Source organism: Buteo buteo, chromosome 3 (genome assembly GCF_964188355.1).
Source record: "Buteo buteo chromosome 3, bButBut1.hap1.1, whole genome shotgun sequence".
In the NCBI taxonomy this organism is placed as follows: Eukaryota; Metazoa; Chordata; class Aves; order Accipitriformes; family Accipitridae; genus Buteo; species Buteo buteo.
Window position 1 is genome coordinate 46,207,317 of NC_134173.1, and position 27,432 is coordinate 46,234,748.

The 27,432-nt window shown below is 39.8% G+C and overlaps 2 protein-coding genes and 1 long non-coding RNA gene across 4 annotated transcripts in view; 2 read left to right on the top strand and 1 right to left on the bottom strand.

Moving 5' to 3' along the window:
• The window catches only part of ZC2HC1A (zinc finger C2HC-type containing 1A), a 37,904-nt gene extending 25,745 nt beyond the window's left edge, over positions 1–12,159 (top strand). Inside the window, exons 8-10 of one of the 2 annotated variants that reach the window (XM_075023484.1) lie at positions 592–714; positions 5,476–5,583; positions 6,304–12,159. In XM_075023484.1, the coding sequence (XP_074879585.1) occupies positions 592–714; positions 5,476–5,583; positions 6,304–6,490 (418 nt within the window). In that variant the 3' untranslated portion in view covers positions 6,491–12,159. The remainder of the gene's footprint in view (positions 1–591; positions 715–5,475; positions 5,584–6,303) is intronic. The other variant, XM_075023485.1, reaches the window with a different exon arrangement.
• Positions 12,160–14,989: 2,830 nt separating this feature from the next.
• IL7 (interleukin 7) lies at positions 14,990–25,648 on the bottom strand. Its single transcript, XM_075023486.1, has 5 exons — positions 25,550–25,648; positions 22,058–22,200; positions 18,418–18,504; positions 17,486–17,638; positions 14,990–16,036 (listed from the first exon to the last, which is right to left on the bottom strand). Exons 1-5 carry the CDS (start codon positions 25,557–25,559, stop codon positions 15,884–15,886), a joined length of 546 nt encoding a protein of 181 aa, XP_074879587.1. The 5' UTR covers positions 25,560–25,648; the 3' UTR covers positions 14,990–15,883.
• The window catches only part of LOC142029132 (uncharacterized), a 31,569-nt gene continuing 29,509 nt past the window's right edge, over positions 25,373–27,432 (top strand). Inside the window, exon 1 of the long non-coding RNA XR_012649851.1 lies at positions 25,373–25,397. This is a non-coding gene — a long non-coding RNA (uncharacterized LOC142029132). The remainder of the gene's footprint in view (positions 25,398–27,432) is intronic.

Here is a 27,432-nt window from a genome sequence, read left to right on the forward strand (position 1 = left end):
GTTGTTTTTCTTTCAGGCTTTCCTATGTTCTTTTCTCTTCTCCATAAAGGAAAAGAGAATGGAAGGCATATTATTCTCTCTGGGCACAATGTTCAGCCTTCACGAAAAAAAAAGTGAAAAAGGAAGAATTTTCCTTCCTGCCAATTCTAAAGTTACGGAGGCTTGTACTTACATCTGTTATTTTCTAACATCTTAACACAGTTACTATGACTTGTAATTATGAGCCCCCTTTTCTAGATGTGATAAGTTTGACATTATGAAAGCTATTCTTAAGAGAAAAAAGGCCAAATGTGAGTGCACTGTGCAGATTGTGAGGATAACTGGCAGTATTTTTTTGTTTGATTTAAAAAAGAATAAAAAAAAGAAATATTCATTGGAAACTTAATCCAAATATAAGTCTCTGAAATCCTGTCTTCAAAGGACAAAGAACCCTTTTGTTTGGTGGATTATTAAAGTTGGATTTGTACATTTTTTTAGTCAATGGGGATTCTTTGGGAATATAAATATTTAACTGTGAGTAATTTTTTTTTTTGCGATAACTTGAATAGCAATCTAGCAATCTCCTTATGAGTACCCCTTTATATATTTTAGTAGTAAGATGGACAAGTTAGGCCCACCACTGCGAACTGGAAGAGATGTGCAAAGGTATTATGACACTGATACAAAAACAGACAGTACCATCAAAAGACCAAATGAGTTGTTGCCTGTAAAGAAGTAAGTATTACAAATCAGTGTGGTTTATCTGTTTTGCAGAAATGTTCCTCCAAAGCATTGGAATAGTAAAAGTGTGACCTTGACTGACATCTGCTGCCCAGTATGTCTTCAATACAAATGCTGTGGGAGAAAAGTATATAATGTAATTAGTATAAGTATCTGTTTCATGCTAGGTAAACAGCCTCATAGTAGGACAGGAAGGATGAAGACTTTTCTCAGATTTTATTTCCTCTATCACTGATTGATTATGGACTGAGTAATGAACTTCTACCTTTGTAAACCTGAGATAAAACTGAATTTGCATCATGTAAAGCTGAAGTAAGCATTTAAGCCTGATAGCTGTACAGATATCTGCCTTACAGGCAAATGTTTTATGACAAAGTAATTTTATTCTCTTAAAGTCAAATATTTATCTCTTTCCTACTGTAAGATAGCTCTGGTGGTCCAAGAATGTAGGCCAGGCAGACTTTGTAATGAGAGGTAAAGTCTTTTATTTAAGTCCAACTTACCTCATATAAAGACTTGTGAATATTCAGAAAATTTAAGATCTAAGTTTGGAAGAAAGGGTATTCCAATCTTTTAAAAAGGAAATAAATACTGTATTGTAGTTAACCCTTTGATATAATTTGGAATATGCCAAATTCAAATAGGCTGATTCTTCATAAACAATACCTTACAGTATATTGCAATAGAGAAATTAGTAATGAACTATGTGGCACATACATGGAATGTGATGCTTTAAATAGTAGAAACGTGTCTAAATCTCTTAGTGCTGTTTTAGTGTCATAACCAAAGCTGAAGTATCTCTGAGACAGGCCCAGAATATTTGAACTTGGGTTTCTACTTTAAGAAGCAAAATGAATGAAAGAAGATGGAGCTCTTTTTAGACAAACAGAATTTTTTTGTTGTTGTTCCTTTGCATGTTTGGTTAGAGCTATAAATCCTGTGAACCATCAAAAATTAGGTCAGGTTTTCATTTTATAATATATTACTAAGTTGTTGAAAATTTGACTGAGTGAGTTACTAAACGTGCTTACAATAGCCCCTATCCATAGAGCAGTGATTTGATTTTTCTTATTAAGAGAACTTCTTTAAGAGTGTAGGCACTTATTCTGCTCTTCATAACATCACTGTTGTTCTTACTCAAATGTCCACTGAGTTTGTGAATTAAAAGTACCTTCTTTGCAGGAGGTTATTCAATATGTTGTGGGCCAACATCATTTGACAAATGAATAGCTACTAGCCATTGTTAAATTCAGTATAACAATGTGGATGGTTACAGTTCACAGCAAAGGTTTCTGGACTTTGGCATGCATGCTGTTAGTCATAAGGAACTTACTTATGATTCTGCACAGAACTATGAGCTGTTGTGACAGTGATAGCTGTCAAGAATATCTGAAAACGCCCTGTCTAGGAAGCAGGCTTGATATTTCAGTATTTTATGACAAAATCCAACCAAATTGTGAATTCATAAATAGGAAAAGACAAGCTGCTTTTACAAATTTTTTTCAGTTTTTCATTTTGCACGCAGTGGTAATTCAACTAGATGTACAACATGAGCTGCTTTAGGAAGGAAAGTCACCTTCAGTGTTACTTCTTTTGAAATTGAGAATGGATAATAAACATCTTTAAAGGTATGTCTGGATTTTAAGAGTTCAAGGTGGCAGGCTCCATTAATACTTCACATGATACAACTTAGAACAGGGATTTATATAGCTTTGCAAAAACAAAACAAAGAAAGAAATCCAATCAAACAGAAAAAAACAACAGAACTGGACAAGTAGATAGAAGTGGAAGAGGTTGGACAGATTGGAGGAGACCAAGCTTTGGTGGCAAAAGTTCGGATAATCAAGAATGTCTGACTTTGTTGTAAGACATCTGTCTCTAGAGATCAGATTGCAACTTAAGGATGCAATTTCAAGATTTGTCATCAAATATACATGAAACCTGATGCTAATTATTTCTCTAGATCTGGGATTAATAAAGTTGTAGACAGTGGCAGCCTGGTACTTCTGTTGATTTACTCATAAAAAATGGCAGAAATCATTGCAGTTAACTGTAAGACTCACTGAAGTTTCTAGTCTGAAAATAGATTTGTTTTTTTATCTGTTTTTAGAAAACTAATTGGGGAAAAAAAATCTTAAGAAATTTTGTAGAAAGCTATTTTTAAACACTTCAGAATTAAGACATCCTGTTAAACCTTTAAGGAATGATGTTTTGTCTGTTCATGGGACTCTGCCTCCCTCAATAGATGGGTGGACAGTGTACTTTCAATGTGGCTTTTCAATATTCCCCCCCCCCCCCCCCCCGGTTCAATCAGTGGTCTGTGTGCTGTACTAGACACCATATAAATCATGTTCTTAAGACATTGATTTCTGGGAAATTTCTCTAATATACACCTAGTATTAAAGCATAAGGTGAGTTTTCAAAGTATGAGGATATATTATACATTATTTTAGAGAATTGAACACTTGAAATAAAGGAAAGTATAGTGGACAATTTTTCATGTTAATTTCTTTCAAATATCTAGGACTCCTAGCATTATGTTCAAAAACAATTGACTCAAAGTGCACCCTGAAAAAATTGCAGTTTAAGAAATTAATGCTGTTAGTTTTGAAAAAGTAGTGTGTTAGTCCAAAATTGAAAATCCAGAGAAAACTGAGTCAGTAATACTTTTGAAAAAAATGTTTTAAATTACTTGGAGTTGTCTGAACAGAAATTGAGACACAATTCTGTTCTTTGCATTATTGTCTGATCATCCCTGATCCATGATGATCCATACCTTTTCTATGTCTACAGCTGAATTTGTCTTTATATGCTTTTCTAGTTTCCATAACAAGTAAAGTAACAGTCCAGTATGTTCTTTCCACTATTGAGCTCTAATGAGTTTTACTCAATTATAAGCAAAGGTCTGTCTGTCCAGTTTAAAACGAGATGGGGGAAATAACACAAGATAGAGTATTTAGCATATGTACTGTTGTGCACACTTGTAACAGTGTAATTTAGGTTACATTTAGAACTTCTATCCTGAAATTCTGTAGCTCCTGAAAGACTGACATAACTTTTTATAGGTTTTAATTCTGATATAACTTAGGTAGTGCTTTTCAGTCTGCACAGTATTTGTTTTAAATAAAACCATCTTTAGAATCTCCCTGCTAAATGGGAGGGCAGACAGGAAAACTAATGGAGAAGTTTGAACATTGGTGTTCTGCCCAGTGAGCCGGAATCTTTGATGGTTCCACTCTACCTGTTGCATGTAGAAGCTGTTCTTGATAAACTTGAATACTTTAGTTAGATATACTTTCACTTGATTTAATCTTGAATTCAGTTCCGAATTTCCACTTTTGTGTTTTAATCATTTGATCACTTTGCTACTGAAGTGTTTAAGTGATGGAAGGAGCTGAAAAGCCATCTTTAGTCTATGCTCATAACATGAAAGAAGAAATGTTTTATGCAACATGTCTAAAATTCAGGAGTTACTATGTTGTTCCTCAGTTTTGTCAGTGTTGCATTTGAAGTTACTGGAGTTGAATGCTTTTCCTTATATATACTTTGAAAACCAAACCAAGACTAAGTTTATAATGCTGAAAGGAGCAGTTAAGTTCATCTGAAGGGAAGAAAAAAAAAAAATCACTTTTGGGTTTTTGTTGCTGAATGGGCTCTTGGTGACTAATTTTTTAAATGAAGTCTTGTTTTAATTTTTTTTTTTAATGTCCCATGACCCAGTCCCAACTTAAATTTCATTTATGCATCAGTGTTCAGGAATGAGGACACAAAAACTTGGTGGGTCATGCACAAGATGTCATAGTCACTGAAGTCTTGCCAAAGAAGAAGAAATCCCAGTGAATGGTAATTCTTTTGAGCAATGACAAAAGATTCTGTCCTTGGTCTCTGATGATGAAAGGATGTCCCTTCCTATCTCTTTTTCTTAGTGCTACTCGGGTTTTTTTCAGGGGGTTCTGATGTTTCTCATCAAAGCAAGCAGTGAGATGTTCTGTATGTTTAGGATGTGCTATTCATTGCATACTGGCTTCTCATAAAACCCATGAGTCTTGACGGAAGCAGCTTTCACAGCTATGTGGTCGTACTATTGAAGCCAACTTTAAGAACACTGACAGGCTAAAAAAAAAAAAATTAGACCCTAATGCCCAGCTGGGTAGACTTTCTTTTCTTTCCTGCTTCTATATATATTTATAAATATAATACTTAAGCCTTGAAGAAAGAGGATCTACAGCATTACCTGAGAAGTATGCATCCCAAATACAGTCTGTGGCTATGAATAAAAAGTCTTGTGACTCACTTCATTCATATTGGTCACAAAGTATTGAGAATATGATATCCTTTCTACATTTTTTTAAACTATTAAGACCTGCAGTCAGCTGCTCTCCATTTCTCTGAAAGCCCTGCCACTCCTAAAAAGTGACTTGTAGTCTGTCAAGATAGGCATTAGAACATACTAAGCAACCAGTAGTGCAGGATCTACCTGTATTTTGGTGTGATAGAAAGTGAAACACATGCACAGGAAGGGATTTGCTGTTCCGTTTAGCTTGTCATTGTGAGATTCGAGTCATGTTCAGTCCAAACCATGCAAATTCATGCCAAAGCTCTTCTGTCTGCTCTTGGTAGGAAATAAGTTACATTTTTCATACAATTAATTGATGTGTAGATTGTTGAACTCATTTTTTTATATCATTTGTAAATGCATATTCTTGTATATATTTCTGTGTGTATATAAATCATCAGATATTTATTCTGTTTTAGAGGTGCAACAAAAACACGGACATCAACCCCTCCTAGTGTGGCAAGAACCATGAGTACGGGTGCTCTAACAAACAAAAGAAAATCTAGCAATTCAGACAGTTACTCAAGGTAGCTTTTAACTTTGTGGATTTTGTTAGCAATAGAACCTTCATTAAAGGGGAGTACTTACTACAAAAGAAGTTGGGGAAAATACTGTTCTCTGCAGTTAACAGACAACTCATTGTCCATATTATTTAGCCATATAGCCATACAGCCATATGTTTAAGATAGTCAATATATTTTGCATATTTATTGTCTAACACAACACCTTTGTCATCAGCTCTCTCAGATATGCACAGAAGACAGTGTTAGAAATGTCAAAAAACTCTTAGGAGCTGTTGAAAAAATAAGCGAATGGTCTTTCAAATGGGAAGTGAGTGGTGCAGTTGAAATTGAATGAAATTTGCATGCTATGCACACAAATTTTCTGCTCTCTGCCCTTTTAAAGGGTAGGATAAAAATTTCATTGCTGTTTTAGCCTTTCTTGTTTTCACAAACTAAGTTTTAAGTTTTCAAACACTCCAGTTATTCTAACCAGTGAATCAAATATTTGATCCTGCTCCTAAAATTTTGGCATTTTTTGTTTTCTTGCAGGTAAGGTGGATTATCTGGAGATAAGTAGGGGTGTCTGGGTGGAGTTGTAAGGTATACCACTATAAATAAATACGAAGTGTAAGCGTGAAAATGACAGTAACAATAGCAGTAATTCACTGCAAGGGTTAGAATAATTTTGCATCAAGTTGTACTGAACTGACTTACAGAGAATGTTCTTTATCTGCGGATTTTCAGGTCTGAAGGTAAAATTGGGTATGACAGTGGAGACTACACATCCTCAGTCAATGGAGGAAGTTCAAAAAGCAGCGAAGGAAATTCACCTGTACAGTTATCAAAGTTCTGCCATGAATGTGGAACAAGGTATCCAGTGGAATGGGCAAAGTTTTGCTGTGAGTGTGGAATTCGAAGAATGGTTGTGTGAACACATTCTTAAAAGCAAAAAGAAAATGAGAAATCGGAAGCATCTGCTATGTACTGCTGCATGGAAAGCTAGAGCACTCCTTCCAGTTAGACTTCATGCTGCAAACATGTTGAAACATCATATTGTAATTTTCTGAGTGCAATCTTCTGGTTACATGGTTATTTATAAACAAATATATATACTGTATATTATAAAAATAGTAGGTACCTAAAACTGTGCCATTCAAGGAAATACTCTTTAATCTCTGTTGGAAATATTTAAAGTTAAGGTAAAAATGTGTTAAGTAACTTAGGTAGCAGAAGTGGTTCAATGTTACTTTTCTTGTAAATCCTACTAGATAAAGGATTATTTACATCACTTATGTAGGATAATACCCATAGGGAACTAGCCATGAGGAACTTGGGCTTCAAAAGTTTCTCCATGGAGGCATTTCTTTCATATGTGACAGTAACTTAAATGCTATGTTCTAAGTGAAAACAACAGGAGCAACTCCTTGTAAATTCCTACTTAAAAGTGCAGAAAGTCTGGATCCCTTTAAACTCTTTAACAGTAATATTCTAATTGGACTTTCCAGTTACTTCCTAGAATTTTTTAAAGAATCAAAGTGGAAAAACTACCTGAGAATTGTGTTCACATGTAAGAAGAAAAGCAAGATTTTTGTTTGTGGCTTTCCGTGTTCTGTTTTCTAATAAGAACATGTTAATATTTTTATGTATTTATAAGGAAAAATATGGTATCATCATTTTATTAAGTTCCTTTTGTTCAGAAATACTTGTCTTCCTCCTCCTGTGCTCCACCATGACTAGCACATTTTGTGCTTTTTGTCTTTAAAGGTTTCTGAAGGTCCCGCTCCTTTTTTCTCTTCCCTCATTTCATGAAGGAGAGACAAAGTCTATGCTTATCCTACCTAAATTTTTGAACTCTTATTTTGAAAACAGCCTTCCTGATGTATCCAATTAAAAAAGAAAAGTTATTAGAGCAGTAGAACTTGATTAAAGTAATGACTGTTTTTTATTCTTGTTCCTGTGCAAATAGCACAGCTTACATATGACTGCATAATGGAGTAACTGTGCTCCATAGGTTTATGTGTTAATATCTTACATGTTTTTTTTGCAATTTTGTGTGTTCTTGGGCTCTGAACAGCAGGCTCTTGAAGTTAGTAACAGATTTCACATTAATTTGTTGGGAAGAAGGGTCAGGCCCTGGAAGTTGTTGTGGTTTTTTTATAAATCACACAAGATATTAAAACTATTCACAAGCCGAATCACCTAACTTGCATCTGAATGTAGTAATTTGTTTTGTGAAGTTTTGCTTTGGAGTACTGGCACCATCTTAGTTATGCGTGAAAGAACAATCTGAAATAACTTAATTGTGCCTTTCCCACAATAAATACACTCTTTTTGTCAGAAATTGTTACTTTCAGCTCACAAACACGGTTAGTATCAGTTAATATAGTTTCTTTGTAGCTTGTGCAAAATATAATGTAGTGTTCCATGATAGTATTATGATCATTGTTTGCATTCTCAAAACTTGTGTTTACTATCAATGGGGCCAATTTTGAAGAAAGCATGATTGAGGAAAAGCATCTCCAAAAGCAGGTACCAGTCTTGGAGGATGAGAGATTTAAAGAGACTTGATGTAGTCATGTTGCAGGCCACAAACTATTGATGTTTTAGAATTAGTTCAATGGTGTGGAATTGTCTTACATTTTTTATACAAAATTATTTTTAGACATTATCCTTCATTCAGTGTAGTCTTGTTTTATTATAATTTGCGTAAGCTGGCTACTGAGGATGGATGACTGGTAATGATAGTTAGAACTGACAAATCTTAGCCAAATTATGTTCTAGGTAGTTTAGGTTCTAGGATCCATATTTTTGGGACATTCATATCTGTACTTGGAAAAATTGGAATCCTGCATCCTTTGCATACATAAGCCTGCTTTAGAAAATTTGCCATGGACTTGGGCCATGTAGGTCTGCAGACTGAATTATTTCAAGCTGAGTGTCCATCAGCAGATACAAGTCCAGAATTGGTTTGATCAGTTAGTGAATCTACTGAGGAATTAATTCCTTTGACGTGATGAATTTCCAGTTCTTATTTCTGCTGGGAAAATGCATTTTACCATTTATTGAAAATGCTTTCTACAAAGGGAAAGTTTAGTAAGGAAATAAATACCTTCTAGGTTTTCCAGGATTGCTGTAACTGTAGAAAAAACATTGTTTCTCCTTTGAAATGTAGGTGGCAGGTTTTCTAGTTTCAAATCAATCCACATACAATTACTGTAATTTCTGCTTTTTGAGCTGTTTGTGTAACTATTTGCTTCCAATGCAACATTTAGTAAATTACTCAAGTGACACATCATTTACTTCATTTACACTTCTATGATTCATAGCAAGGACTAGACAGGGGATTAACCTGAACTGAAAGAATTTTTAAAAGATTTCCTGAACTTTTAATTTGGCCTTACAAGAAGATCTAGTGAAACATAAATGACTGTTGATAGTAACATTGGATAATGTGTATGTGTTTTGAATCTACAATAAATAAAAACAGACAATGAAAATATAATTGACTATGCAGTTTACTACAGCATAGTGAGACTATCAGAGGCCTAGTATATTTCCACTTTATCAGCTGGTTTTGTTACTGAATGACATGGGTTTCTAAAGTCTCTGATGTTACAGACCATAGACTGTATTACACAAATTATCCGCACAGATTGCTGTAATTCCATCTCAATGGAATGTTTGTTAGGAAATAGATTTGTTTTCATAATGCCCCTGCAGAACTGAATATGGGAAACAAATTTGTTATATTTAAAGAAAAAAAAAAACTGTTAAGGGAGATGGACTCTGGATTTTGAATCTTTAGGTATATTAGATGTGTCAGGAAGTTCCCGAATTTAATTTATTAATCACCTACGTCTAAACCCACTTGCCCTAACCCCCTGCCCTGCCTTTATGCCTTCGTTTTCATGGGAGGAAAAAACATGGGTACATATACTGAAAAGAGTGTTCCAAAATGTCTTAAGAATCAAAATATTGATAATTGTGAAGATAAACCCCCTAGATGAACTATGCGCTGCTGATGTACTTCACTGATGAGTCTAAACTTAGCTAGTGTCATCCTCTGGATGCCTTGTTGACAGATATTTAACTTGAACTCTAAGGAATTTAGGCTTTTATGTGTAAAATGAGGATGATAGGATTACTCTGGTTTGCATCTGTCTTTCCAGTTCTCTGTGTGTGTGTAAATATATATATGTATAGGGTGTGCATGTGAGCGCACACGTGTATTTTGTGAGAACTCATAAGTTATACAAATGTAAAAAATGGTTTTGCTAAAGCAGAGTTGATACAAAACAGGACTGAATGCTACTGGAGGATTGTGAATCCTGAGACAGTAGACTATTGCAGTTTCTGTCCATCTAAAGTGAAATTTATTGATGTGATTGTTTTAATGATTTCTATACCAATGTCTGACCCTCGACAGAGTTTCGTTTACTGTCTGCCACTAGATCTTCCTGATGTGCTTACTGAGGTTCTTCCATTCAATTAGAAAAGGCAGAAAAAAGTCAAAGGTAAAATTCCATATAAAGAAACAAGGAGAAGGCTGTTTTTGAGGTCTGGCCTGAGGGTGTTAGCATTCCCATTCTGCTTTTGTGAAAATCTGTTACACAAGGGATACCTCTGTGCCAGAAAGGAGTGTAAGATCATTGGAACTATACTGATAAAAGTGCAGTGGAGTTACGAAAAATACCAGCTTCAGTAGTAAAACCAACATAGCGTAAGGCTTAATCTTTATATGATGTATCTTACACAGGTTTATATTTATGCATGATACTCACACCCTAGGTAGGTTCAGAACTGGAATCTCTAAATATACAGCAACTTAAGTATATGGTTGTATGGATAATTATACCCTCAGTCTTACACACCGCTCCAGAGAAGTGGGCGTGGGGAGGTGCTTCACCACCGTTTCAGCTTGTACCTATGAAGTGAACATTTAGGCAGAAATTTTCAAATTTGCCAAAGACACTCGAAGAGCCATTAAATTCCCCTGAGTGGATTTGAAAGGCTCAACCTTGGCTGGGAAGCAGGCGGTGGCACGTGAGGAGCTCTCCATGGTGCTCTGGGCGCAGAACCTGTTCTTGCAGCGCCGCAGGCAGCGGCTGCTCAAGCTCTTCCACGAGTGCCGCAGGTAGTGAGGTTCACAGGCTAGTAACTCCAAAATGTGTTTTAAGACCTGACCCAGTCTTCAAGTGTCATGGAAGTTCTCTGTCATCTGAGAGAGACTAGCTCCTAATTCACCATTGCAACTGAGAGTTAGTGCCTGAAATGCAGTGTGCAAAGAGAACCATTTCGTGATGCACTCTTATCAAATCAGTGGAAGGAGGTATGACTGCAGTAGTTTAAATGATAATAAAGAAGGTATGTAGCAGTGCACACTGATGTAGGCTATGTAATTAGTCTGAGTATAAAATGAAATGGTATTGTCTATGTATTGCGAAGTTCTCAAGAAGTGCTAGTTTCCATCACATAGGCTTTGTATACATGTAAAGAACAAACTTGTTACAAGGTTTTTTTCTTAAATGTTGGCACTTTTTCAACTTTAATTCTTTTCAGTTTGACTAAGCTATGAATAATTGTATGGGTTGTATGGCAGGGTAGAATTTTCATCTTTTGTGAAATTGGTTTTGGTGACTCTGAAAATAGTTTTATTGTCTTTCAAGTACAGCTCATTCCAACTTGTGATGGTTTTGTTGCTGGTTTGTTTGGTTTGGTTGGTTGGTTTTTTTTCAACCCACTGAGTAAGGTTTGAGTTAACCTAATTGTGGTAGTGGAAGAAATGTTAGGTAAAAGATTCTCTAGCTGTATTCAGCAGTTAACTTGGTTGATATTTTCTTTCCAGTATTCACAATAGAAGAGATTACTCTTGTGTACTAGTTTAGTGGGGGTTTGTTTTTGTTACGTCATTCCAGAATACACATTTCTGGAGGATCCTACTTAGCTCCATTCCATTTCATGTTGCAAGAAAAAAGCTTTTTCAGATTTTCTCTTAATTAGTGTTTCTTCTCTACAAAAATAATAGCGAAAACATATTTCTCCAATGTGAACGTTAGCTTTTGAGTCAGCAAACCAAATATTCAGTTTAATATTGCTGAATATTGAACTTAAGTTCTAAATAGTCGTGCATGGTTTACCATAGTTCTGTATTTGTATTTGGATTTCCGGCAGAAGTGTGAATGGATTTGGGTCCTATCTGTAAAGTGCTGAGCATTCTAGACTGTTACAATACCTACTTTATACGATTGCTCCAACTCTTGATGTTCATCCTTCATATGATACTTAGTATGTATCTTCATAAGTTTATTTATTAATTTTCCATGTTTTTAAATGAAGTGTTCATTCATGTGTTTGAGGTGATTAATTTTGTCAGCATTGCATTTATTATGTTTGCCTTGGCCCTCAATACATTGAATATTTGTGTTTGTGACCATCCAGTGGTTTTTTTTCAGAATTCCTGGGTTTGTTTGCATCTTATTTGGTATATTATGTTTATTTTAAAGTGTCATTTCTGTTTTAATTAATAAATGTAAATCACCACCTAATGCTAATTTGCCACTTGTTAACAATAAAGCAAATATGCCAATAAAACTTCTTGTGATGCACACATTTTTGTAGCCAAATGTAAAATTGTCTTAAAATAGCATAGGGACAAGTAACATCATTTCAACCTTACAAATATTGTGATGTCTTTGGTCTCAAGTACACCAGACCTGATGTGAGGACCATCCACTGTCTTCTAGTGGTTGGGAGAGAACCACTTAGTTATTCTTTTCAAGGGATAGGGTTTTTTAATTGACTTCCAAGATGAGATTTGGTTTCCTCAGTCACCTTGAAAAATATGCTATACCAGGTATTTAAATCAGTGTGATCTGCTTATATAAAGTTAACTCTGTATCTCTTCTTTTTCCCAACTATATGGAGAGTTTAGTTTATGTAGAGCCTATCACTGTGATACTTGTAGTAAATCATTCTGATTTTTTTAATAAGGCTGTAAGGTATAATACTTAACCTGAGCTTGATCTGGGTTTGTTCTCCTTCATGAGATTAGAGCACTGTTTTGTTGATAAAATGATTAAGCAGGAAAAAAAGCAGAAGTTATATTTTTTCCTGTAAAGTTCACTGCTGTGAGCAGAAATTGTAATAAGGGCTTTGGTTCCTGATTTTTTTTGGTTAAATACAGATGAGTAGTGACCAATTCCTCTTTTCTTTCCTCTTTTTAGGGGAAAGTTCCTCCTACTGGGCTCTTTTGTTTACTTCACCACACCCTCTTCAGAGAAGGCAGACATTTTTCCCTTCATTCCAGATGAAATTAATTTATGTGCCAAGAGTCTGCAAAATCTCTTGTCACCACTGAGATTCCATGATACTCCTCATGCTGGCTTCCTCTTTTTTTCTAGTTTACTGTGAGCCTTTCCAATCAGATAGTGGGAGGAAAAAAACAACAACAAACAAACAACAAAATAAACCCCAATGAAAACCTAAGTAGCTGCTGAATGAAACCTGTCATAAAGCCAACATCTCTTTTGCTCAGCACAAAGCTGGAGACATGGAACTGGAAGGAAACATGTAACCAGCCAGGAGAGGCTCACTGCTGCATCTTTAGCTAAAGAACCTCAGCTGTACACACCTGTTTGGTGGTGTCAAGTGAGATTTGAACATTGTCTTTCACTGGCCTTCCTTGATCTGGCTTCCTAAACACCAGAAGTTCTTCCTTCTCATTATAAACTACAGAGCACCTAACTTATTCTTGCTGTTAGAAATGTGCAACGTTATCTTGCTCATAGGGGTTAGTCACCCCTTTCTGCTTTCTCGTAATCCCTTGCAACAACAGTGCTAAAATTCTTTTTACTAATTTAAATACCTAAGTTGTTTTCCCTTGACACCTTCCCATAAATTCCATGTGTTTCTAAATCATGGTTTTGACCTACTCATGTTCCTCCTTTGTTGTGGCCAAATAAATAAATACATAAATGGAAGTGGCAAGGAGTAGGCATGGTGGTGATACCCTGCAAGATTTTCATCCCTTTGCCCATTCCTGCAGAGCAGTTTATTGTTGTCACATTTGTAATTTCAGGAGAGAACAGAGAAGGTTCTCAAATGGAAGGAACAAATCAAAGAGCACAAGTCACTGCGTTTAGTAGTTAGTCCTTGCATATAAGTGGTGACTCAAGAAATTTGGCAACAAGAATGAGGCAGGCAGGATATTAGGAGAAGCAATCAGAAAACCCCTGCAATTTCATAACAACTCAATTTGAATTTCTGCTCTGGATCTAACCTTGGCCTTTTCCTCAGGATAGGCCTGAAACCGCTTGATTTGTCCCAAGATTTAAGTTGTGGGCTGCTGCTTAAGTCATTTAAGCTGACTGAACTTCCAGTTTTGTAGTAGCTAATATTGCATCTGTGTGTTTTTCTTTTAATTCCCACTGACCTTTCCTTGCCAAGTGGTTATTAGGAAGTAAATCCTGGCTTTCAACTGTTCCTGAATTTAAAAAAAAAAAAAAAAAAAAAAGGCAACTGTTCTTCACTCTCAGAAACAAATTTAATCCTTAGACTCCTGGGACTTCTTTCAGTAGAAGGGATTTCCAGGGAAGTCTTTACAATAGTGGTTACATTCTCTTATCTGCAGTATGATATTGGGAAATCTGTTTCCCTTTCCTATTATGTAAGAGTTATGGGTTGGGTTTGGGTTTGGTTTTTTTCAATGTTTGGAGTTGAGTTGCAATCTCTTACATCAAGAGCTAAAGAGAATATGTGAAAGTCTCAATCACAGTTTGACAAAGATACTACTCCTACCTCAAAAAGTCTCTTCACCACAGATGATGGGGGGCTGGAGGGGTTGCATTCCAGGAAAGCATAACAGTATGTTTGCTTTGCTCTTAACCTCCTCCCTTACCATTAGCAGTAGGGTACACTGGGTTTCACGGATTCAGTACAGCGATCTTATTTCACTCAAAGGAGACCTATACAGTTCTTTGAAGCACATCCCACCAATTTTTCAGGTCTTTGTTCTGAATACCAAAAATTTTTCATACTAGTTCCATGGAAAATTTCTTTTAGCACAAATAAAAGAATATGTTACCTTACTCTGAACCAAGAAACAACAGGCTGACTTAACTAAAGATTTCCCACAGTATTTAGTCCAAGGCAGATACCTGGTATGGAAATGTTTACCTAAATTGGCCAGGTTACAAGCAACTAAGAAATAGGTATTTTATAATGTGAAGTCCCAAGCAGCTGGAGGTTACATTACCTGCTGTGCTTTTAATGACTAGCTGTGAAAAAAAAGCTAAAAAAGGAGTAATGATACCCCAAAAGTCAACAGCCCAATTCCATAGACAAACATTTTATTACCAAAGGAGTTAGAATATAAAAGTAAGAAACTGCAAAAGAGTTATAAACAACTATAAAAATACTTCTATTTATCCAAAATTAAATATGAACACTTCATTAGTTAAATGCCAATATATTATTCTCTGAAAATATTCACACATTTTAAGTCACGTTTGTCTAATGTGTTAAACACGTTATATAAAATCATTGCGTATAAGAAATCACAATCTGAAGGTAAGAAATTCTAGCTCCTCCTGCAGCTAACTCTAGGATAACCAAATATTTAAGGCTAGTGCTGTTTCCAGTCAGCTGAAAAAAATTACATTCAGGCATCTCCTTTTTCACCTTCCACAGTTCTCGCTGTCTCGCCTCTACTTCAGCCGGTAGAAGTGTGCTACATCTCTCAAAAATCAGTACCCTTCCTAAGTTTTTCAAAGAGTTAACCTTTTCCCTATTTTTCCAAACTTAAATCAGTTTGCAGACCTATTAGATACCCACACTGAAAACATTAATGCATCAGCAGAACAGCCACAAGATCAGCTGCTTGTTTGGTACATTGGTCCTGTCCGTCCTTGATGCATTTTGCATAGATACAAAGAAACCAGCTACTTTTCCATATTGCTTTCTTCACCTACAGCTTCTAAGATGGTTTTATAAATTGCTGTAGACATTTAAGTAGATTGCTTTCATATGACGGTATTAAAAAGTGACTTGAAAGATCAGAAAATCCAGAGCACGAAGGTGGGACACAGCCTTCTGCAGAGTTCTTTGCTTCAAACGCTGGTCTTTTGTTTCCACTTCTTGGACTTCAGCAGCTTGGTTTAGCCGTTTCTGTTTATTCTATCTCCAGGAACAAGGTACAGTAGCTTTCCGTCATAATTCTGGCATAAAGTGTTCATATAAGCGAGGACAGTTACTCGAAGAATGCATATAAAATGCAAAGATACCAAGTAATGCCACTTTGAAAGAAAAGAGCAGGATTCACCTAGAATCACCTGGAAATCATTTTTTCAAATTTATTCCAGCAGGATCGAAGGCTAGATATATTTTCTTTCAGTTCACAAAATTCTTGGTTACATTTCTTTTTGAACTGTTCACTTGATTCTGTATCTTCTTTAGTATGTGTATTTATCTGTATGCAAACCTGAAAAAGAATAGTTTGCTATTGTTAGTTGAGAAGGGCTTATTCTTCTCCTATAGACATCTTTGAAAACAAACTGATTCCCCTGACATCTCAATAAAAAATGGAGGTGCCTTACGTGGTAATTAAGGCACAAAACGTGCCGTAGCAGTACACAGTCTGCATCACTCTGACGTTCTCTCTCTGAGTGCAGCCCTGCTGCCACCCCTGCCCACTGGACTGGGAGAATGCAGCTTCAACACACAGCAAATACGAAACCAGCCTGTGCAACTGGGAACATGTACATCCTCTGTCACTGGTTTAAAATTTATTCTCCATTATTTGAAGGACTGGAAAAATAAAGGCAATTAAATTGTGAGCCAAATTTCAAAAGATGCGGCTGCATCTGTGGTACCTTGAGATGGGTGGAACAGGACAGACCTGTTCCCAGGGGTTGGTGCTGTGGCCTAGTATTCAGGATCTCACCCAGCGACAACATGACCATGGTTCTTGTCTGTATTCAATGACTGTTCATGATTTTTACCAACTGACTTTAATTGGTCCTTAAATAAAACCAGACATCCATGAGGTTAGGCGGGAGTTTTAAGAGCGACACTCTTTGACTTCTATGACTTAACTGGGATACCCTTTATGGTAAGACAAATGTTGGATTCACTACAGGTGGCTAAGCAAAATATAGACACTAACATTACTCTGAAGAGCTGGTCCTAGATTATAAGAGTTTATCCATTTCAAGGAGAAAAGAATGAGTTAAATGTAGCCTTCAATCCAACTATTTAAGCCAGTCATAAAGAATTATATCATTTGGTGCCTATGGGGAGGCTTTTTGATGTTGGTCAATATTTTTGTGTTCAATAGTTAACTGTGAGCCACACTTAGAAGAACGCTTTTCCTTTGCTATGGTAGTCTGTAGATCATTGTGCTAGATTTGAGTGATGCATCAAAGAGCAGGTTCTCCTAAAAATTCAAATATTTTCATATCTAAGTGTTCTTGTTGAATTTGAGGTATTGTGCTTAAAATAAAGATCAAAGGCGTTACAGAAAGGAGAGAACTCCCACTAATTGTTTGTTGAAACAAACCAAATTAAACATTAATCTTAGGGTAGAATGCCAATGAGAAGTAACAACTATGATTTTATACACTAGAGAAGTTAAAGGCCTTCTTTGCACAAGTGTGGTCTTTGTCTTTTACTGAAGAATTAACTCGGGTATTTCAGTACTGAACCAGAGTATGTATCATCACTATAGACTTCCAATTCATTTGTCATAGTCTTTGCACTGGGCTTAATGTCTACTACAAGACATATGCTATACAGAGCAAAATTTGTCATGCATATAACATGTGCATAATAGTTGTACCTTTCAGAGGTAGATATGATAGTCTGTGTTGAAGAGCTCTACGGAATAAGTCACAATACTTCCAATAAACTGTAGACCATCACTACCACTCACCTTTTCTTTTTTATGTCTTTCACATTTGCACTGTAGAACCTGTAATGTCCCACATGAGACTAATGCTGCTTTCCATCTGAAGTCTTTGCTGATTTTTTGCTTATGAAAGAATCTGAGCATGTTGCATGCCATACTCTGTAGTGATTCTATCTCCTGTAAAGAGAGCAAGACAAATATGTCCTGAAAAGTCTGTGCACCATTAGTTCTTTATAATGTTGGTTTGTCTTTAAAAAAAAAGCTCCATTAGTTACCATTAGTTTCTTTTGCTTTCATAATGCCAATCCTTTCCAATAAAACACACGGCTAATCTGACCTACCTGCCATCTCTTCAAAATATTTAAAGTATCAATTTGTAGTAGTAATAGTAACAGCATAAGGATGTTAGGGAGAAATATTAGCCATAATGACATCAGCTGATGCAGTTAGGAAAACAGTGAATGATTTTTGGAGTCAGTTCTTCTATCAAGTCATGATAAAATTTGCAGCAACAGCTGACAATTGTGCCTTCTGTCATTTGAGATCTGCCCAAATTATTCAAGCTTTCCGATCTGAAGTGAAAAACTTAGCTAATATGATTTTCTGTGGAAAAATGAAAACAGATGTTGGAAAATTTTTATGTTTACTTCCATTGGCAAAATAAAATAAGTTTTCTGTACTATTTTGGATTAAAAATATAAAAGAATCTTTATAGCAGAAAAATAAAAGCATTTCTTGGATATGGAATTGCTTAATATTTTAATTTTTAAAATGTCAATTTACTTGACAAATTGTGTGATTACAAATTCAAAAAAGGAACAACCCTAAATATCATGATTTGACTATTAAAAGGTAGTATTATGTTCTATCACAATATGTTATTCAGGACTGGACTGCACAAAGAAGCCATTTGAGTTTGTATTCTCTAAAGTAAATTCTGAGAAGTTAAATTTTACCTGAGTATCATTGCAGAAAAACACTTTGCTATTTTCATGTTTTTTATTCTTGCAGCACCTGTCACGATACTCTGCAGACATATTTACCTGTAAAATATCATATATGTTTAAACATGAAAGCACTTTTAATCAAGTGAGCCAAGTTTCTCACTAACAGCTGGTGACGTCAACACTAAATTGCTCTGTAGCATTTCCTTATGCGTAGCAGGGTCAGCGTACAATTCTGAGCTTTTCTTTGGCAAGCAGGCAAAGAATACCCCAATCCAGCTACAATTTCTAAAGGTATTCACAGAATCACGTAGTATCACAGGATGGTTGAGGTAGGAAGGGACCTCCGGAGGTCATCTGGTCCAACCCCCCTGCTCAAGCAGGGACACCCAGAGCAGGCTGCCCAGGACCGTGCCCAGATGGCTTTTGAGTATCTCCAAGAACAGAGACTCTACAACCTCCCCGGGCAACCTGTGCCAGTGCTCAGTCACCCTCACAGTGAAAAAGAGTTCCCTGATGTTCAGAGGGAACCTCCTGTGTTTCAGTTTGCGCCCATTGCCTCTGGTCCTGGCGCTGGGCACCACTGACAAGAGCCTGGCTCTGTCCTCTTTGTACCTCCCTTCAGGTACTTATGGACATCAATAAGATCCCCCTGAGCGTTCTCTTCTCCAGGCTGAACAGTCCCAGCTCTCTCAGCCTTTCTTTATTGGACAGATGCTCCAGTCCCTTAAATCATCTTTGTGGCCCTTTGCTGGACTCTCTCCAGTAGCTCTGTATTTCTCTCATACTGGGGAGCACAGACCTGTTACACAAATCTGTTCGTTTTAAATCTCCATATTCTATTGAACTACTTGGTTCTTTGGCATTTTAAAACATACAAGAATATTTAAATCGTACACAGCCACCAAATACAATGTTTGTCAATGTTTGTTTCAATACATACACACCCCAGGCATCTAAACAGATTGTAGCACTCACTTTGCATATGCACTAACAGAAAATGTCCTAAGCAATATCACTTGCTCGCTTTGCGTGATCATAAGCTTTTATCAATGTGGGGGGTTTTTCTTCTACTTTGACACTTGTCATTGACAACTGAACCCAACTCAACAAAATTCCTTCGCTTTCTTCTTCAGCCTGTATTCAGATAACCTAATACAACCAGAAGGGCTTTAAAAAAGGCAGCTCATGACAATATTGTGTTAGATCTCCTCACTTAGGCATGCATATGAACACATTAGACAACTTAATTCTTGAAGGTTTTCTGCAGATTTTTGTGTATCGTTGCCTGTATTTCAGAAGTTCACCCAAGATGAATAGAATTTCATCCAGGAAGTGTTTTCAAAACCAAGAGTTTAGGGAGTCAAATATTCACTGACAAAAAAAAACCCTGACATTTGGAAGATAATGCACATCTCTGCTTATACCACAACAGAATGAAGTTTTGCTGCAGTCCCACAGCACCAAGATTTATAAATAAACAAATAAATAAATAATCACCCTAAAACCTATATATCTGTGGCTTCCTTTGCTAACTGCTAAAGGATTTATCCGTTCTCACTGACTTCCTCAGATCATCTTTAGTATAACGTACAACATTTCTGAAGGCAGTTAATTGGCTGTGACTAAAGCAACCTAAGGGAAATCCTGGCCTCAAAAAAGGCATTAGTAAAGATCATATTAACTTACAGAGGTCTAGTATATAGATGACCACTGGTCATCTCCATAACTGCCTCCAAATGTCAGGCTGAGGGACTGAAAGTTACTGACTTTGGCTCTGCAATTGCAGGGAAGTGCCTGGTGGGCAGCTGCTATCACCCAAATAGCACTGTCCATAATATTTGCTGTTAGGTTATAGTGATAAGACTATACACTGATTTTACATAGAAGACAAATTAACCTCTCTTAAACTGGGAAAAATAAAGACAGGAAAATGAAGAAACACACAGCAGTTTCTTGTGCATGCCTATTCTAGGAAGTGAAAGCTTCAGAGTTTGGTACATTCCCATTACCTTTCATAAACATAAATTCATTAAGGTTTTATTTATTTATTTATTTGGATAACAGGTTTAGTTCTCCTACAGTCTCCTAAAAAAAAATCTATCTATCTCCTAAAAAACTCTAGAATATTTATTACAATTAAAAAGACAAAGACTTTCAAAATGTGTCTGGAAGAATGGCATTGCTCCATTCAAGTTCTTGATGGCACCCTGGGGCACTGAGTGCATGAAATTGGGCATTGCCACCTCCAACCTGGGACACCCCCCAGCTTCCCTGACCCTGCAGCTCCAGCAGAGCTGGGATGCACCTCATGGCTCCCCACCACAGGAAGACAGCAGGATCTGCTTCACGAAGGCTGTTAGTCCTGTCATCTTGTTTTCTCTTATAGGTCAGCTATCTTATAACTAAACCATCTCAGCAAGATGGTTTATTTTTGTTCTCTAGGAAACACTTGTCTCTTTCAGAAATAAGGTGACAAACTAGAGGGGCTACTTATCTGTTCTAATATGGCCGTGATTATTTTCCCCAGCTTTGGTGCCTTATTCAGGATAACGTCATTTATCTACAGACAAGTACCTTTCTCTCTTCATAATCTCAACAAACACAACATGATCAGAATGTTTTTGAAGATCAAATGATCATTCCCTGACCCTAAAGGTATTTTGTTTCCAGATGAGGGCTGATGTGTCTTGGTAGAGAAAGGTTGGAAACCACTGGCATAAGGCTCTGAAGGATGGTGATGGATTGTAAGTGTGAAGAAATACAATGGCTCCTGATTTCACCTTTGGAAAAGCACTGTGTATCATTTGTATTTCATTCAAATAGATCTTGATTTAAGACTGCAACAGCATGGTGAGTTCTTGTTTAGTGACAAACTCAGAGAAATCCCATTTTCATAGAAATGCCTCTGCTAATCCAACTACGAAAAGTGCTTTCTCCCATGAAATTGTTCTTGACAGATTAATTTAATTGTTAATAATTCATGATGAAGAGTTGGAAGGTAGGTGTTGGGCATGGATTGGTAAACTGTTACGATACCGTTTTGCAAAGTTGTAATAAATCTGGCCGATAAAGCCATAACGGAGGAGATTAACAACTGAGAAAGTTAAGTTTTTCTCTGCTGCCATCTAGAAAAGTTGATTGTTGGCTAAACAAGACACATTAATAGGTAAAATACAAATAAACTGTTATTGTTCTAAGGATTTTGTGCCTCTGTGCATTTGTATTCAATGGACAACAAAACTTCAGTCGAGAAGTCTACAATTAGTAGAACAAAATACAGATTGTATAATGCCTTCTTCTCTTGATAAGAAGATATAAATAGAAGTAGTCATGAAATTACTTCAGAAAAGAGTACTTTTTAATGTACTATACTATTTAGGGCCAAATGGTACATGTGTCTAACTACATGGTGCACAGGCACAAATACCTGTATCGCCGTATTTGTACATGCAAATAGGCAGCATCCACATATTTCAGAGATCTTAAAGATACTGATTTGTCATACTGCCTCAAATAAAGCCACCATTCCAGGATAATGGTGATTTAAAATTGGTCTTTTATTGTATATTAACATTAGAGCTTTTTTTAACTATTATTTGCTATCATCTAAAAATAATCCTTTTTTGAAAGCCCAAGAGGTATTACCTACCAGCTCATTGACGTCGTGACTTAGTATATGCTCATACTTCGCACGGATTTCAGTTGTTTTATTTCCCATTGCACAACTAGATGAATTCACTGGAGACAGAACAAGGAGCAGTGGCAGAACCCGAAAGATAGATCTAAAAAAAGCTGGATTACAACAAGAGCAGTTAAGTACATATTAAATGCCATAGACTGTATGCTGTATTAACAAATACATTCTGTAATCTGTTAAAATAGTTTAAAAGGGATCTTTGTACAACCAAATGACTTGTACCTTGAGGGAAGGATTCAGCTCCAGATTAAGGTGCTATTTGGGTGTCTAAACTCCCTCAAACTCAAAGATGATTTAGCCAGCGTGGTTAAGGGCCTACAGCTACTGAGCTGACCACCCACTTGGTGTCTACTTGGGCTGAATTCATCTCCAGGCTTCACTGCAAGCATTGACGAGGTCTCTCCATTGACCGTAATTGGACTGTAACCACCTAGTACATATGTAGACAAGTTAAGTGTCGAATTGGTGTAGACATTCAAGTGTCTTGATCTGTAGCTGAATCTCATCCTAACTGTCCATTTTTCATGTGATAAATTCTTCAAATGCCCATGAACACATATTTATGTCAAAAGTGTGTTTAAACACATTTTTGGGCTGACCAAATGTACAAATGCATACTAGAGACCATAACATGAGATAAGGCAGCAACACAACCTTCTCTGCAAGACTTTTTGCCATTGTTTGGAGCAAATCTCACTGCCCCTCACTTTGTTTCTCCCTTCAGTGGACCACCATGCTTTGCTCAGGACCCTGGTCTTCTGTCCTTGCATGACATCCAGGAAAATATGAGTTCTGTGAGGATGGGCAAGAGAGAAAAGACCAAAATATCAAAAGAGCCTGAAGGGACTGACAGGGTAACCAGAGGCTGCAGGTGACTGGCCTGATGCTGGGAATGAGGGAGACTGGGTACAGGATGATATCGGGATTATGGAGCTCATAATTGGACTCTGGCTTACAGCTAGACTGGCTAGGATGATGCTTAAATGGAAGGTTTGGGAAAAAAAAACCACGGCTACAAATTTAGGTTGGAGGATTGGCAAAGATCACAGCAGGTCCCTGGACCAGTATGAGCTGTTTCTACCCATCTCCGCTACTCAGTAACAACAACAGCATACAGAGTAATAGTGGGCTTGCAGCCAGGAGAGGCAGAAGGGGTGCTCTGACCCTAGCTGCCACTTTCCTTCCTCTCCGGCGAGGATGAGAGCACTGGGTACAGTCAGCCCAGCGCTCAGAGATGGGCGTCTCTGGATTTGGGTGTCACTAGTAAATCCCAGCCACAGAAAGAAATCTTGAGTAACCAAGAAGAAAGCAATGAAACTTGACCACAATCTTTACCGAGCCGCCTAATCTCCATGATGCAAGAACCACAGCCACACCATGCGCTCATCTGCCATTCAGAGAAACACAGTCCCTCACGGCACATCCCAGCTGCCTCCCACTGCATGCTGCTGCTTCAAAGCAGAACGCATTACCACTTTTCCTGACTACCAAAGCCTTCTTTTCTGATAGATTACTTGAGAACATGCTGTGGTGTACACAGGACTGGAAATTTTTTACCTGTGCAAGCTGAATTCCAAAATTCTTCCTGTGCAAGCTGCCTGCCAAATTTTAATGGGAAATTTGCTGGCCTGCAAACCAAATTTTCCAACCTTTTCATATAGCAGTCAACTGAGGTCTATTAATATCTCAAAAAATCTAGCCTGAAGAGCTAAATGGATCCTAAATGGATCCTACATGTAGTAAATATAAAAACTAGGTAAGGCGGATCTATTATGATCTTCAAGCTCCAAGTGGACACCTGACTTCCACAGAGCTTTACCTTTGTAAATCTCTATGCTAACTATATCTGTGCCAAGCGAATTATCAGTTTGTAGAACTGAGATTTAATATTTTAAAAGCAGTTGACAAAAAAATGCAAGAACTCAATTACAGGACAACATTTTCCCAATATAGCATTGCACCTCTTGATTCCAGTGCAAAAAAGAACTGCACTGTTTGTTTCCAAATAACAGTGACAGAAGCAACTCGGATATGCTGCTTCAAAAACATGCTTCAAAAGACACAAATAACAATCTTCTAAGTTAAAATCAATCTAACAGCCTCCATCACTTTTGGTTTGTCCAGCAACAAGTGGAGATAATAGGGGAAAACGGTAAAGTCAGTTCTTTTATTTTTACTTTCTCTGTATTGTACGGATTGCGACTCTTTTTTAAATGAGGAAGTCACAGAATGAAAGCAGATAATTCTGAAAGAGATGTTGCACACTCACGAGGTCCCTTGACCCATCGCAGGGCTGCGATGAAACCTGCTCAGACATTCCTGAATGAGTCCGCTGGAACCCATTAGAGGAATGTCATAAAACATTCCGCGAGCTTTGGACTGAGGAGCGAAAGGATTTTTCTTAAAGTTAGGTAGCCTCAGAAGAAGCGGCAATGAGAGCGCTCCACGCGACCAGCGCTTCAGAAGAAAGGGAGCGTGTCTTACTGGTAACACCCCACCCTTCCTTGCAGTAAACTCCCCAAAACTCGTAAGTCGCCTCTGGAAAGCCCCAGGGCATTCTCCCAGGAAAGCCGGGAAGAGTCACCATTCCAGTATTTCCAAACACGAAAAAGCCCCTCTTGTTCCTTCCATCGAAAACCCCCTCCCGCGCAGGCAGCCTGGAAGCGGCACTCCAGGCGCGCCCGCGCCGCAGGCGCGTTCCCGCCCGGCCCCGGCGGGCTCCCTGCAGCAGCAGCAGCAGCCGCCGGCCTGCGGGGCCGCCCGCACCCCCCGCCCGCTGCCCCGGCCGCCCAGCCCCGCTCCGCAGCCCCCGAGGGGAGCGGTTAACGAGCCCGCGCTTCCTCCCCCTGCCTCGCCGAACCCCTGCGGAGGCGCGGGCGGGAGCGCCGCGGGTCGCCCCCGCCGCCCGCCGGGCGAGGGGACGGGGCTCCGCCGGCCCCAGGGCGAGGCGGCCCGGGCGCTGCGCGGCACCTGCTCCGGGCGCGGCCCGCGGGGCGGCAGGTGCCCGCGGGGCGGCGCGGAGCAACGCTGCCCCCCCCGCTGCCCCTCCGCTGCCCTCCGCCCCGCGCGTCCCGCTGCCTCCGCCGCTCCCGCGCCCCGCTTCCCGGCAGCGGGCGGGATGGGAACCGGGCGCTTTTACTTTCATTCTGAGGGGAAAAGGGGAAAAAAAATAAAAGCAGCAAACCTGGGAATTTCCCCGGCCGTCACCGCGGGTTTAAAAGGGCACCGGGCGGCACCGCGCCGCCACAGCAGGCGAGGCGGCGGCGGCGGGAGCGCGGAGGCAGCGGAGCCGGTGAGGAGCGGGCGCGGAGGGGCGCGGGGCGCCGCGGCGGAGCCCGGCCCGGGCCGGGCGCAGGTGGAGCGGGGCGCCCCGCGCGGCTCTGCCCGCCCGCGGAGCGGCGCGGCTGTGGCGGGGCTCGGCTCGGCGGGGTGCGCGCTCCTTACCATGGAACATGGTCCGCGGGCGGGGTGTCAGGGAGCTGCGCCGGCGGCTCCGCGGTCATGGTGGCGGCGCCGTCTCGCCCATGGTGCCCGCAGCCCGCGGAGCGCCGCGCAGGGGGGGGGGGCGAGAGGAGCCGCGGCGGCCGGCCGGGGCTCAGCAGCCCCCCGCCGCCCGCCTGCCGGGGGGGGAGGTGGCTGCGGGCCGGCCGGGCTGTGCTTTTCCCATGGGGCTTCCGCCGGCGGCAGGTACTTTCGCTTTCTGCTCCGCCGGCGGCCGCGGTGCTCCCCGCCGCCGCCCGGGCTGCGCGGCCTCAGCGCGGCGAGGCGGGCGCGGGCGGCTGGCCGGCCTCCGGGGCAGGAGGCATCCCCGCTGCGCCGCCGGGGAGGTCGGCGAGGGTCCCGGGCCGGGCGGAGAGGACCGGCGGCGGGCGGCGACCCGCCACCGGGGCCGGGGGCGCGCCCGGAGGAGGGCGACAGCGGCGGGCGCCGTCGGGATCCCCGCGGGCGGCGCGGAGCGGGGCGGCTGTGGCGGGGCCGTGCCGTGCCGGCGGGGGTTACATAGAGCCCCGGCTACACGCCCAGTGCCGTGTGCGCGGGCAGGGAGGGAAGGATGGACCTTGGCAGTGCGCGTGGAAAGAGCCGCTCATCCGCGGGGAGGAAATCCTAAAAAAAAAAAAAAAAAAAAAAAAAAAAAAAAAAAGCAAGCCCCAGCCGCGTTCTGGAGTCGCTCTTTTGGAGGAGAGGGACTTGGTTTCTGCGCTGCTCCGCAGTGCCCTGTCGTGGGTCGTGGGAGGTGGGACTGCCAAGAAGGCGCCGTCTCAGGTCCGGGGTTACCTGAGGCTGCTGGCATCAGGTCAGAAGGGCAAGGTGGATGGTTTTCCGAAGAATTCTCTCCCGCCCCCTCCCCTCAGCTCATTTTGAGAAGTCCGAGAGGATTAAGAAAGGGCGGTGAATGGCTCAGGACGGTGGTTTATGGTAGAAGAAGCTCAAGCTCTAAAAGGCAGAGCTGTAGCTAGATGTGGTTTTCTAGGTAAATTCAGAATGTGAACATTGATGCTTTGGTGCAGGTGAAAAGGCTTGGAATAAAATAGGGTATGAAATGTCTTCGTAGCATCCCCTTCACAGCTCCCACCCGACATTCTGAGTTTTGAGTTCCACACCTTTTGCTGCTCTGCTTGAGAACAGAGAGCTGATTCCATAACCCCTCTCCCCTCTCATAAGGGTGCTTATCTAAGGGGGGATGGATACTGGGGTGTGAATATCAAGGAGCAAATATTTGGAACTGGCTAAGGTGTAGACTCCTCAGGGTGGTTTCCTCCTGTTCCCGTGTACTGGAATCGCGCCACTTCATTCATGTACAAGGAGGTGCTTAGCCCTCTGTACTTGTCTGTGGACTACACTCGGCTTTGGATTGGGTATACATTTCTCATGAGTTTTTCTTTGGAAAAAAAAACTAATCAATCCTTCTTCAGGAGATTCCTGGCAGGATTCGAGAGTAAGGGCGTTTTCCACCCCTTTGGCTTTGAGTGGGTTGACTTTAGTAATAATTCCGCATCACTACCATACTGTTTGGGCAAGGGACAGTGATCAATATCGACACAGCTCCACACAAAGAGTAAGCACCTGTCCTTGCTTGTTCCCTTAATGTGTGCCAGGCTGGATGTGATGGATGGCTCAGATCTTGAATTTGGACAAGGATTTTGCCTCACTAATAGCTACATGATCTAGTTCTTAGATGTGTCCTACGTTGGCACTCTTTTTCTCATTTTTTGTCTTCTTTTCCCTCTTCTGCCAAATACTGTCTGAAAACATCCCTCCGTGCACATTTGAATTTGCTGGTGTGTGAGGGTCAGAGAATGCCACAGGACTCCTCTTTTTAGCGGGGA

Excerpts from the sequence above, each read along its gene's own strand:
- IL7 (XM_075023486.1), bottom strand. Across the intron at positions 17,639-18,417 it reads TTTTCTGCAATGATACTCAG|GAGATAGAATCACTACAGAG; the intron begins GTAAAATTTAAC and ends CTCTCTTTACAG. Across the intron at positions 16,037-17,485 it reads AAAGACATAAAAAAGAAAAG|GTTTGCATACAGATAAATAC; the intron begins GTGAGTGGTAGT and ends ATTCTTTTTCAG.